Genomic DNA, 12166 nt, shown 5'->3' with positions numbered 1-12166 from the left:
GGTATCAACAAAAGTGTGTATTTTAAAGGACAGAGAAGTGATCCTGACAGGACAAAGAGCTCAACAGAGGGAACTATTACACAGCAGAAATAAATGTAAAAAAATCCCTTAGCCCCGAGTTCTGCTTTTTCATGCAATATAGTGCTTAGTGGAGCTCTTTAAGAAATAACGTTCCTTTTGAAGAAAAAAAAAACCTCTGCCTTGAGATGGGATTATAATTGTGTGCACAGAAGTATAAATTACTCTGACTAATGCATTGCTTCCTGGTCTCTGCACAGATCCCACAGAGGCTCAGTAAGAGCAGACATGAAGCACCGAGTCCATTTTATCCGCATCACATGAATGCATCTTTCTCACGAATGCCTGTGACGTAGGCTGGGGACTGGCCGGAGCCATAAAACAGTGGGGAAACATCCTGATAAAAAGGCTGAAATATAACGAAGGTAACAAACCATTTCTCTTATCTTTAAAAGGTAATGGTGAGGCAAAGGCTAAGAATATAATATATTTATATTAAATCTTCACACCAGGCAGCTAATAAACAGCAACTGAAGTCAGGAAGCTATGCAAAAAAATAGACAACAAGAGGGCAAAGAAATAGCCACCAGTGTTGCCTGTGGTCTCCCTGCAGCTGATCTTTCACCGTTACTGACTTACCATGCCTGGTTCTACACCATGGGGTCTATTCACGAAGCTGCCGAAGGATCTAGCCGTAGCTTCGGCCGATCCTTCGGCTAGCTTCGGCCCCAGGACCCCTTCGGTTCAGTAGAACCGAAAGGGGGCTGTACGGGCTATTCACAATAGCCCGTACAGCTCCCGAACATGGCAGAGCGGCTCAGTCGAGCCGAACGCATATGCATCGGCTCGGTTGAGCCGTGCTGAAAACCGAAGCTGGCTCAGCGGCCGGCCGACAGCCTGCTTCTGACAGCTGGGCGGAGCCAGCCGTGATCTTACGGCTGGCTCCGGCCACTTGCAGAGAGATCAGCGTCCCTGGTTACCTGCTAACCAGGGACACTGATCTCCAAACAGCTAACTCTCCCTGGCGCCCCGGGAGTCTCCTGCTCCCGGCCGCCAAGGAGAGAAACACTGCTGTTTCTTTTTTTTTCTTTATTCTGACACGGAGCGATGTCAAGAGTATTAAAAAAAAAAAAAAAATTCCCATTGAAATGCATTGCTACATTACTATTGGCTATTTCAATTTGCACTAGCCAATAGTAAACTAGCATTATACCCGCCCTCTGCTGCAGTTCTCCATCAGGTCCATCAGCAGAGGGCGGGTACAATGCTAGTTCACTAGCATAGGAGTGCCTAGGCACACTCACATACTAGAAAGTGCACTGCTACAGCTCAGGCAGAATTCAAGACAAAAGGTCTGCTTTGGTACAATTACCATTTCTAGATGTTTCCTATAACAAAGCAAATCTTCACATTTTTGAGCTCATTTCTACTTTAAAGGGGCAGTCTACCCAAGTCTTATCATTGAGTTTTTGAGGAGAACACTGCGGCCTGAATTATCTCTTTGTGATTTTCTGGCATTGAGATCTCTGGTGAAAAGTATTTCCTGGCTTATCTTCTTCCACCATGGGCTCTCACACTTCCTTCTGCAGCTCAATGGCATTGGATATGACAGCATTCTTATCCAACTGTAACGCAAGCAGGTACAATCTACATGAGGGTGACAATGTTAATGCGAATTCAGGGCGACTGCTGCAACGTTGTCACTCGAACACAAGGAGTTGCAAGAGGGGGACTTCACTGGCAGGATCAACAGGTATTTGTAAGATTTTACTGGGGTATTAGTGGAAAATTGTGACTTCTTGCCAGTGGGAAAAGGAATTTTATAAACATGTGGAGAGTTTCATTTCTATAAGGCATACAAATGGAATTCCTAACATTTCTGTGACAACTTGTATACGTAAAACCTTGCCAGTGTAGGACAATTTACATAACCACTTGTGATTGGAAAGGTGCTAAAAGCAAACGGTGCTTCGTGGTAAACGTTGTCTCATAGTGACTAGAGAGATGAAAGCCTCCCCGCTGTGTAACCTGTCATGGACGGAGCGCTGCTTGTATTACAGGCAGCGCTGCATCCGGCTTTTGATAGCTAAGTTAGGATACACAGCAGCGGGCTTCCCCACTGTTTGCATAACCTAACAGAGCTGCAACAGCCTCTACGCTATGTTAGAGGCTTGAGCTCTGTGGATGGTTTGGACCAATGGCAAAGAGCCATTGGTCCAAGCTGTCCAATCAAAAAAACGAAGAAAAAAAAAACAGAGGACATCGATCCCAATGCCTCACCAGTGACAAACAAGTGAGGGACAGGGAGGCTCCTCCCTCCCTCCTCCATACAGACCAGATTGGGGGTAGGGCTTCAGCAAGATGGGGCGGGGCTTCGGTGGGATGGAGGTGGGGCTGGGGGAATGCCTCATCCAGCACGGAAGGTACTGCACGTCACTGGAGCAGACTATAACATCAAAATCTATAACATCTATAACTTATTATGCATTGAGAGTAATTTCTATAAGTACAGACCATCCTCTTGCCATTCTCTTCATAGTCAAATACCACTATATGTTATGGTGTTTAACACATTTTTGCTTAGAAATGCTTTTGATCTTGTGTAGTACCCCCCTGAACGCCAAGGGCATATGAGGGACCCCAGAGGCAGTGGGCCACTTGTGGGTCTGGTCCTTGGCCATAGTGGAACAATGTGCACCAGTCACTTTTAAATTCAATAACAAGGAGTTTATTGACTCTCACTCTTAACTCCTGGGAGAGAGGGTTGGGGTACAGGAGGATTGGGGTACAGGACCCATGTGGACTTGCGGACTCCAGAATAGAGAACAAAGTACTTACAACCTTCACAGATAAAGAACCTTTAAGCTGAGTATGTATTGTGTGACAAGAGCTCCTGGCTGTAAGATACTGAATATTGCAGCTACCTACTTCTTGGGGAGAAATCACCATACTTCAGTCAAGGACCAGGTTTTTACCCAGGTTCCCAATTCAGGCTGAAGTTCCTCCATGGCATATCTATCCCCAACCTCCACACTCCAGACCTCAGTCCAAGCACATGTTCACCTCCCTCAGGCAGCAAGTCTAGGAAGATCAGACAATCCACAGCATCCTTCCACCAGACAGGGAAGGGGACTTTCCAAGGTCACTCCTGACTATGTACCAACTGGCAATAAACCTTCTAGTGGTTGGCTGGTGAGAGAACACCATTCCTAACCCTGATTAGTTCAGCCTTCTGTTTATACAAGGAACACCCTACAGCAGAAGGCAGAAGCAAACAATGACCAGAGCCTAGGAAAGACCCAAGAATGCTGAATTATCGATCTGAATCAGAGTGACTACAGCCTGGCAATTTCTACATTTAAATCGATCTTCCTTCTTAGGGCAGGGTGGCTACACTTGGTACAGATGTCTTCCTGCCCTCACGCTCAAGTGGCAGAGATGCCTACAAGCCAAACCCCTCATCAGAAGTGCCCTCATATAGGTTAAGGAAATTAGGGGGTGTATCTGACCAGGTCTGAGAGTGCACTGGGCAGCCTAGTCAAGCTCATGTGCCTATTAGACTGTACAGTCATGTTTTCATATTAGAACAGGACAAGGAGACTGGCGGTAAGACTATGAAAATGAGGGTTTAGTACAATATCTATCTGACCGAATATCCATCGGACTTTAAATGCACTGAATAGACATTCCTTTCTATATTCATGTGACCTAAAAACAAACATTTTCTACGGATTCACAGCGAAACACTGCTCAAAATCCAGAACTGGCTCACACTGCGACTGCATCCCAGGTGAAGGCAAACAAGCGCGCTGCCGCCTATAGCAACCAAATCCAGAAGTAGCCGCACTCCAAGGGTCTTCACCAAAGATACAAATATTTATGGAGCAAATACATTCTGTTGGTTCCTCATCGTGCGTACTCAACCCTCTAACGCGTTTCCCCATTCCAGCTTACTAAGGCGGCTGAGTAAGCCGGAATGGTGAAACGCAATAGAGGTTGAGCACGCATGGGGAGGAACCAACAGAATGTATTTGCTCCATAAATAACAATTTTTATCTTCGGTGAAGACCCTTGGAGTGCGGCTATTTCTGGATTTGATTTTCCTGGGGTTGGAACAAATCCTGGATGGTGAGGAATTCATTCTTTTTGCGTTGTACTTGAATGGAATATATATACGGAGCTGCTATACAAGGGCGACTAAGTATGTTTGGTCTATAAGAGAAAAGAAATGATAAGTTTATATTAATCCAAAGAAGACTTGATTAGGGTAGATGCTGAGATAGTTACTAAGTAACTGTATTTATTGCGGTTGTAATTGCATCAAGGTTGTGAAACGCGTACAAGGATTGTTATCTTTTTTGGGGCTTTAGTTCTCTTTTTGTTCACATGAGCACAGGAGAACATTTGCTGTTTATTTACTATTTGGCGAAAGAGTAGGGGTAACAACCACCCAGATGCAGATGAGGGTTGTGGGGAAGAGGCCCTTGTCCTCATCGACATGGAGACAAGGTGCTTTCCAGGGGCCCCCCTGACAAAGCACCTTCCCCATGTCGAGGGCATGTGGCCTGGTATATTGCAGCAGGGGGGGCACACTCTCGTCTCCCCCTTTCCTGCTCTGCCAGGCTGCTACTTGGATTAAGGGTCTGATAGGAATTTTAGGGGGGACCCCTCGCTTTTTTACATTTTATTTTTGCCATTGGAAGCCCTCTCAAAATTCCTACCAGACCTAAGGGGTCTGGTATAACTTCTGAGGGAAACCCCAGGGGTTGTTTTTTTTGGCACTGAGGGTCCCCCATAAGATTCCTACTAGAGGGTCCCCCATAAGATTCCTACTAAGATTCCTACTAGAGGGTCCCCCATAAGATTCCTACTAGAGGGTCCCCATAACATTCCAACTAGAGGCTCCCCATAACATTCCCACTAGACCTAAAGGGTCTGGTAACAATTGCAGAGGGAACTTCACACTTTTTTTAAAATATTGTTTCTGTGGACAGTTTAAAAAAAATTAATCTTTTTCCCCTAATGTCCCTTTGCTGCAATGAAAATGTGTTCATAAATACTAGCGCGTCCATAATTAATGAAAATGTTGGGTTCATCCGAATCCCATACCAAATTGACTTTCGGACCCGAATCCCGAAAAACATACTGACGAAAAATACGAAATGAAACTAACCGAATTTTTTGCCGGCTTACATGTCTTCCATGAATGACGCCTGAATAAAGATGGAGCTGGCCATTGGGGTTGAAAGAAAATAAAAGCAGTCCAGTTATCTCTGTAAGAGGCAATGAGTACCTGTCAGTGTTACATCTACACATTGCTTAGCCTGCAGCACCTGAAATACATGAAAATATGGCTGACGTTAGATTCACTTTAAACAGATTTTTTAAAAAAAGGTCTTCCAGAAGGACCTTGTAAGAGTTGAGACTTCAACTCAATTGAGATATGTGAAATGACCTAAGAACAGAAAGAATTCCAGCAATATACACTGCCGGCCCAAACAAAAGGTAACCATCTGGATCAGGAGCAGACTGACCATTCGGGCACTGCCAGTGGGCCCGCAGCCAGGTTGTGGCCTGTTGCCTCCCCTCCTCCCATAGTTGCCAGTCCTGCTCATGGAACACTGGAGCCAGATCTGCTGCAGGGTGAGGAGACTCAGCTTCACCCTGGAGATGCCTCAGGACCTGCAGCCAGGAGGGGGCCCATGGCCTTCCACCCACAGTTGACAATTCCGCTCAGGGAGTGCTGGAGCCAGATCTGAGCTGGGCTGAGACTCTCAGCTTCACCCTGGAGCCAGAGAGTGGGGCAGCCGAGTAGAAAGCTGTGAATGAGGGCAATCCAGCTGGAGGGGTCCCTGGACTCCATCATCAACCGGCGGAGGACTGTCTGGGTGGTGAAGCAGGAGGATAGAGCTCTGGGGGTCAGCATTATGGGTAAGCACTGGCTGCGCTGTCCTGATATGTCACATTCTTCCCAGGTGCACACAGCTGCAAGTTTGATTTTTATGGAATTGCCATGCATTGGTTCTGACCTGCACTCTGCCGTGCACTGCTTATGGTCTGCGCTTTGTGTGCATTGGTTCTGGTCTGAAGTCTGCCGTGCATTGGTTCTGGTCTGAGGTCTGCAGTGAATTGGTTGTGATCTGAGGTCTGCAGTTCATTGGTTCTGGTTTGCAGTCTGCCATGCATTGGTTCTGGTACGAGATCTGCAGTGCATCAGTTGTGGTCTTAGGTCTGCCATGCATTAGTTCTGGTCTGAGGTCTGCAGTGCATCGGTTGTGGTCTTAGGTCTGCCATGCATTAGTTCTGGTCTGAGGTTTGCCATGCATTGGTTCTGGTCTGCAGCCTGCCGTGCATTAGTTCTGGTCTGCAGCCTGCCGTGCATTAGTTCTGGTCTGAGGTCTGCAGTGCATTGGTTGTGATCTAAGGTCTGCAGTGCATTTGTTGTGGTCTGAGGTCTGCGTGCATTGGTTCTGGTTTGCAGTCTGCCATGCATTGGTTCTGGTCTGAGATCTGCAGTGCATCGGTTGTGGTCTTAGGTCTGCCATGCATTAGTTCTGGTCTGAGGTCTGCAGTGCATTGGTTGTGATCTGAGGTCTGCTGTGCATTGGTTCTGGTCTGAGATCTGCAGTGCATCCGTTGTGGTCTGAGGTCTGCAGTTCATCGGTTGTGGTCTAAGGTCTGCCGTGCATTAGTTCTGGTCTGAGGTTTGCCATGCATTGGTTCTGGTCAAGGGCAGACTGACCATTTGGGGGCCTTACCGCACGCACCGGAGGAGGAGGGTGGGGGTGGTGGTGCGGTGGTTTGCATACCACACATGTATTATGCGCACAAAACCCCGATCCGGTCCTAGATTATTCAGTTCCCCTGTCATTTCTTCTACTAACTCTCCTGCAATTTGGGATAATTGCCAGAACTGAAGCATCTCGGTCCAAACAGCCAAACCAGAAAAATTCTACCATTTATCTCACTTTCCAAGTCACCTACATTAGTCTAGAGTCTGAAATTCTCCCATCAGTTCCCCTGCAATTCTATCTTTTAGTGAACAGACCTGTTATTTTGAAAATAGTGTGGAGAAATAATTTCTGTAACACAAGAATGTATATGTGGGTGGGGCATGTTGATGGGATGGGTGGGGCATGTTGATGGGTGGGGCATGTTGATGGGTGGGGCTTGTATATAGGTGAAGCATAAGGGGGTCTCATCATCTCGTATTGCCCGGGGGGGCTCCTTGTGTTGTCAGTCCACCCCTGATGTGGATTTAGCTAAGCAGATAGGTCAGAGCCTTCCATTGGATACGTGTTATGTGCTGGGATTGCTTCAGTAGGTCAGGTCTAAGTTCAGCAACCTTATGTCCCCAAAAAATGAGGTCAGCTCACATGGATTGGTCACCACAGAGTCCAGACCTTAACCCCATTAAGAATCTTTGGGATGTTCTGAAGAAGATTTTACGCAGAGGTGCGACTCTCCCATCATCACTACAAGATCTTGGGGGTAAATTAATACAACTCTGGATGGAAATAAATGTTGTGACATTGGATAAGCTGATAGAAATGATGCCACAGCCAATGCGTGCCGTAATCAAAGCTAAAGGTTGCCCAGGAAAATATTAGAGTGTGTGACTTTTGGTTTGGCCGGGCCGTGTATATTGAATGAGAGTTTTGAATCTTCACATTGTGCTGATCAGCAGCTACGGAAACACTTGAGGTTATGGCTGCTCGGGGAGGTTCTACCGCTTCCCAGCACAGGCTGATGTGTGAAGATCAATCAAGATGAGAAATGGCTTCTTGTAGGTTTGTGCACTGTATAAAAGAAAAAATTATAATGAATGCACACTTCTTCATAAAAGAAAACAAAATTATAAATAAATATTCCTTCATAAAAGAAAAAAATAAGTAAATGAACACTTCTTTATAAAAGAAAAAAATAAACACTTCCTTATTAGAAGAAAAAAGAAAAAAATGCACACTTCTTCATAAAAGTAATAAATAAATAAATACTTCTTCATAAAAAGAAAAAAATAATAATGAATGCACGCTTCTTCTTAAAAGAAAAAATAAATAATTAAATACTCCTTTATAAAAGAAAAAACAATAACTGCAGACTGATTCATAAAATACATGTTTAAGGCGTTTTAATAAAAGGCGCTGTACAACTTACTGCACTCCAGGGAGATTATTGCGCCTGGAGTTGGGCGGTCCTTGTACTCCGGCCACGTGAGTGTGCCCAGACCAGAGGGCAGCATCTTGGGAAAATGATAAAATAGGACTTCCCTTCCTGAGACCGCCCGCGTCTCTACGATTAAGCCCTAACGGGTGAAATGCGTTAGTGCGAGCGGCCTCTAGGCAAGGAGTCCCATTGTACTGGACCTCTATAGCCTTGTGGATTATAAGCTTGTTGGTGGTGTATTGCGGTGTGCTCTTTGAATTGGTGCTTTGGAAAAATGATGTTAGACTTCTGAAGCCAAGACGAAAGCAGCATGCGGTGTGGAGAGGCGTTACCAAATTGGGTCGTCAGAGCGTGTCTAAGTTGTAAATATTGATAAACGGCAGTTTGAGCCAATTTTGTCTTCAATTTCACATTTATCTATTCGAGTTTGTCTGTAAGCTCAGCTATTAACGGTAACATTAAATGTCATTAAAATGTAGTGATCTCTTTTTCTAGGGAAAACCCTTCGTCAGTCAACTTTTAGCCACGCAAATCAAGACTGCTGCTTGCTTGAAGGCCGGCGGCAGAATTTGTTAAGAGACACCGTGAAGGAAATTCTGCAGTTCTTAGCTATGGTGTTTACAGATTTGGAGGACAATGTGTAAGTGAAAAGCTTTAAAACTAATATTACTGATACTTTAAGGATTCTCTTATATACTGTACATATGCCAACCCTCAACGGCACTGGTGTTCTCAAAAGGTTGGTGGGAAAAAGGGCTACTTGTCCCAGGTCACACAAGGGATCCTGTTGCTGCTGGAAACTCACCAAAGATAGAATTGCTAAGACAACAAAGAAACAACTTACGTGCTTTACATACTCCAGGGCAGTGTGAGTTCACAGATAGTCAGAACAAATTGCAGACAGTGACCAGAGTCAGCAGGCTGATGGTCAGAACAGGTACAAACAGATACTAAGCAAAGTCCAGGTTCCAGATAGGTAAACAAAGCAATGACTGGCATTAGCAGAGGTAACCGGCCAATGATCAGGATAAGCACAGGTAAGTTGACTACAAACGTATTCCAGACAATTCATAGGAAAACTGTAAGCACGAGAAGTAGCAGTGCAAAAGCAAACAGACTAACCTATTGATCAAGTAATAATTCCAAAAGATGTCACCAGCACTCCAAAAGTATAATCAAAAACTTTTAATGACAACGGTCATTCAAAATCACAAGTACTTTCGGGGCCACGTAGGGTCCCCGTCATCAGGCTCAGTTTATATAGCGCCAACAGTTTGTGCAGCGCTTTACAATACAATTCAAGACAAGATGGTAAGGAGGGCCCTGCCCCTGAGGGCTTACATTCTTAAAAGGAGGGGCAAGTGATACATGAGGAGGTAGCTGTGTGGGGATGAATTGTTTGAGAAAGTGATAGTTTAGTGGTTAGGTTGAGGTGAGATAGGCTTCTCTAGAGATGAGTCTTAAGGGATCGCCTAAAGGCAGTCAGAGTGGGAGATAGACTGACAGGTTGGGGTAGAGATCCACAGGATGGGAGAGACTCCTGAAAAGTCCTGGAGGCAAGCATGGGAGTAGTTGACGAAGGAGCTGGAAAGCAGGAGGTCTTTGGAAGAGCGGACGGTTAGACCCCGTTCACATTGAGCGATTTATCGCGCGGTAATTCCCGCGATATCGCGGCAAATTACCGCGCGATATCGCGCTCCAATGCATTTCAATGGGGCAAAGGGTCCTGCTGTCGCGGGTCGTGTGTCTGAGGATGTCGTTGGTGACGAAACGCTTAGGAGCGGGTCTATCATACCAAACCTGACAGTTGTTGGACCGGTCGGACTTGTTTTATTGTAACTGAAATTTTAAACTTACAAATAAACTACCCGTAGAAATGGCTACACTATGAAGGATTTTCTTTCTTTGCATGAGTGAGCGAACATTCTTTACTTTGGAGATCGACGGCATAGAAGGGCCGGCAAAGACACCGGACTAATCTACTCTGGTAAACATAACGTGTGGGGCTGTCTGTTACAGCCGGAAACCTGTGGTGAGTACGCACTTTGAGGGGATATGTATTGACAACAATGCACTCCCCAAAATAAGTACTGTGTATATCACTGAACACTTGGAAAGTTCTTTTTTTGATAAAATATTTTATTGGTTTACATATTAAGGCACAACGGTGCACGCTATTTGTGTCCAATGAGGACACCAGGCATAGCAATGCATACAATAATACAGCATACAGCCATGCTTAAGGTCTATATAGAAAATTAACAAAAATTAACAATAACAATAACAACCATTCCTACAGGTCAGAAGTAAATGCCCCCCTCGGGAAGCTTCCAATTACAGGTGGGGGAAAAAACGAAGTTCCCTACAGAGCTTACCTGGCCAAAACCATCCGCTCATGTATTTAGTAGCTAGGGACTCGGTCACCTCCTGTTTATTGTAGTAGAACATCTCTTGCAGTGTGGCCTCCGGCCTCTCCTGGGCTAACCAAATGACTCTAGCTCCAGTTTTATCCTAGAATCCCCATAAGGGCATTATGTCCCCCTCAAACTTTTGCTGCACAGTCTACCGCTGAGTTCGTGCTCTCCAACCAACTACCCCATACTTTATGGAATTTATTAGGGCTTCCCCTGTGGGCATATGTGTCTTGGTACAAAGGAAGGTTATCATTTACCAACTTCTTCCAGAAGGACAGGTCCGGCGGGGCCGGCTTCTTCCAGTTCATGGCTATAGCCTTGCGGGCATAGAACAGGGTCAAACCTATCAGCGTGCGTTCAGATCTGGTCGGAGCTACGTCCTCCACCAGGCCCAGAAGACACACCCTGGGTGATAGTGGCAGTGACAAGGAAGTGACCCCAGAAATAAAGTCCACTATAGAGCCCCAGTAGGAGGAAATGAGGGGGCACTCCCAGAAAACGTGGAAGAAGTTCCCCTCCCGACATGTGCATCTCCAGCAGGCCGGAGAGATGGCTGTGTTCATTTTATTTAGACGGTGGGGCGTGTAATAGGCTCTATGAAGAATTTTGAATTGTACCATCCTATCCCTTATTGCTACCAATTGCTTAAACGGTTCGTCCCAAATGTCCTCCCAGTCTTGGAAAGTTCTTTAGTCACTTTCACTTGGAACGGAACTGAAACATCACAGAGACTTTTTCGTTGTTAAAAAATCTTTTTATTTCACAGAGACAAATTACCATACAGATCCCACTTTTGGTCATTTTTTTTCTTATCTAAACTTATTTCACAGAGAAACATCACCGAATAGAGTATATGAAACACTCAATTTATTTTTTGATCACTTGCTTCAGTCACGTATGATACGATTAATAGCACCATTCATCCTTTGTAATGGTTTGTGCAGAGGGTTTTTGACACTAATTAATATAACTTGATATAATATAGCATTTTGGTTGCTTGTAAGAATAGTTGTTATATGTTTATATTTACACTGATTAAGTAATATTCACAAATTGAACATCTAGCGCTGTATATTTAGTCAATATTCATCTATTAGACCCTAAGGGTCTATATTACAGCAGCTTTCGATCAACATTATTTAAGTAGTTTTAGTAGATTGGAGTCACCTATTTTTCACCCTTCACTGATTTAATCCCCGGACCGGGTCTTCTATCGACTATGGATCTCAACTGCGGTGTCTGGGTACGGGTATCAGAGTAACAGCTGCCCTCACGTGGCCCGTTTTTGTAGGAGGCTGAGAGGGAGCTGATTCACATCATTTCCCCGCAGGGGTTAAGGGAGCCGAGTAGACACAGATATACCTGGTTAATCACAGCAGTGGGTATAACTAGTATGAGGTAAACAGTATGGCAATGGTCTGGTTGCATGAGATGAGCAGTACTGCAATGGTTAAGTTTAGCATGAGATGAGAAACATAGCAGTGGCTAATCGGTATGAGATGAGCAGTACAGCATTTGTATAACTAGCGATACAGCATTTGGCTAGATCACCATGAGATGAGCAGTAT

At 45.0% G+C, this 12166-nt stretch overlaps 1 protein-coding gene across 1 annotated transcript in view; it reads left to right on the top strand.

Moving 5' to 3' along the window:
- Positions 1-11817: 11817 nt before the first annotated feature.
- The window catches only part of LOC108791814 (beta-1,3-galactosyltransferase 2-like), a 5424-nt gene continuing 5075 nt past the window's right edge, over positions 11818-12166 (top strand). The window contains exon 1 of the mRNA XM_018562390.1: positions 11818-11841. Coding sequence (XP_018417892.1) covers positions 11818-11841 — 24 coding nt within the window. The remainder of the gene's footprint in view (positions 11842-12166) is intronic.

Source organism: Nanorana parkeri, unplaced genomic scaffold, assembly GCF_000935625.1.
Source record: "Nanorana parkeri isolate BGI_ZX_2015 unplaced genomic scaffold, ASM93562v1 scaffold576, whole genome shotgun sequence".
Lineage (NCBI taxonomy): Eukaryota > Metazoa > Chordata > Amphibia > Anura > Dicroglossidae > Nanorana > Nanorana parkeri.
The sequence above is the reverse complement of the archived record's forward strand: the minus strand, read 5'-3'. Positions and strand labels throughout refer to the sequence as shown.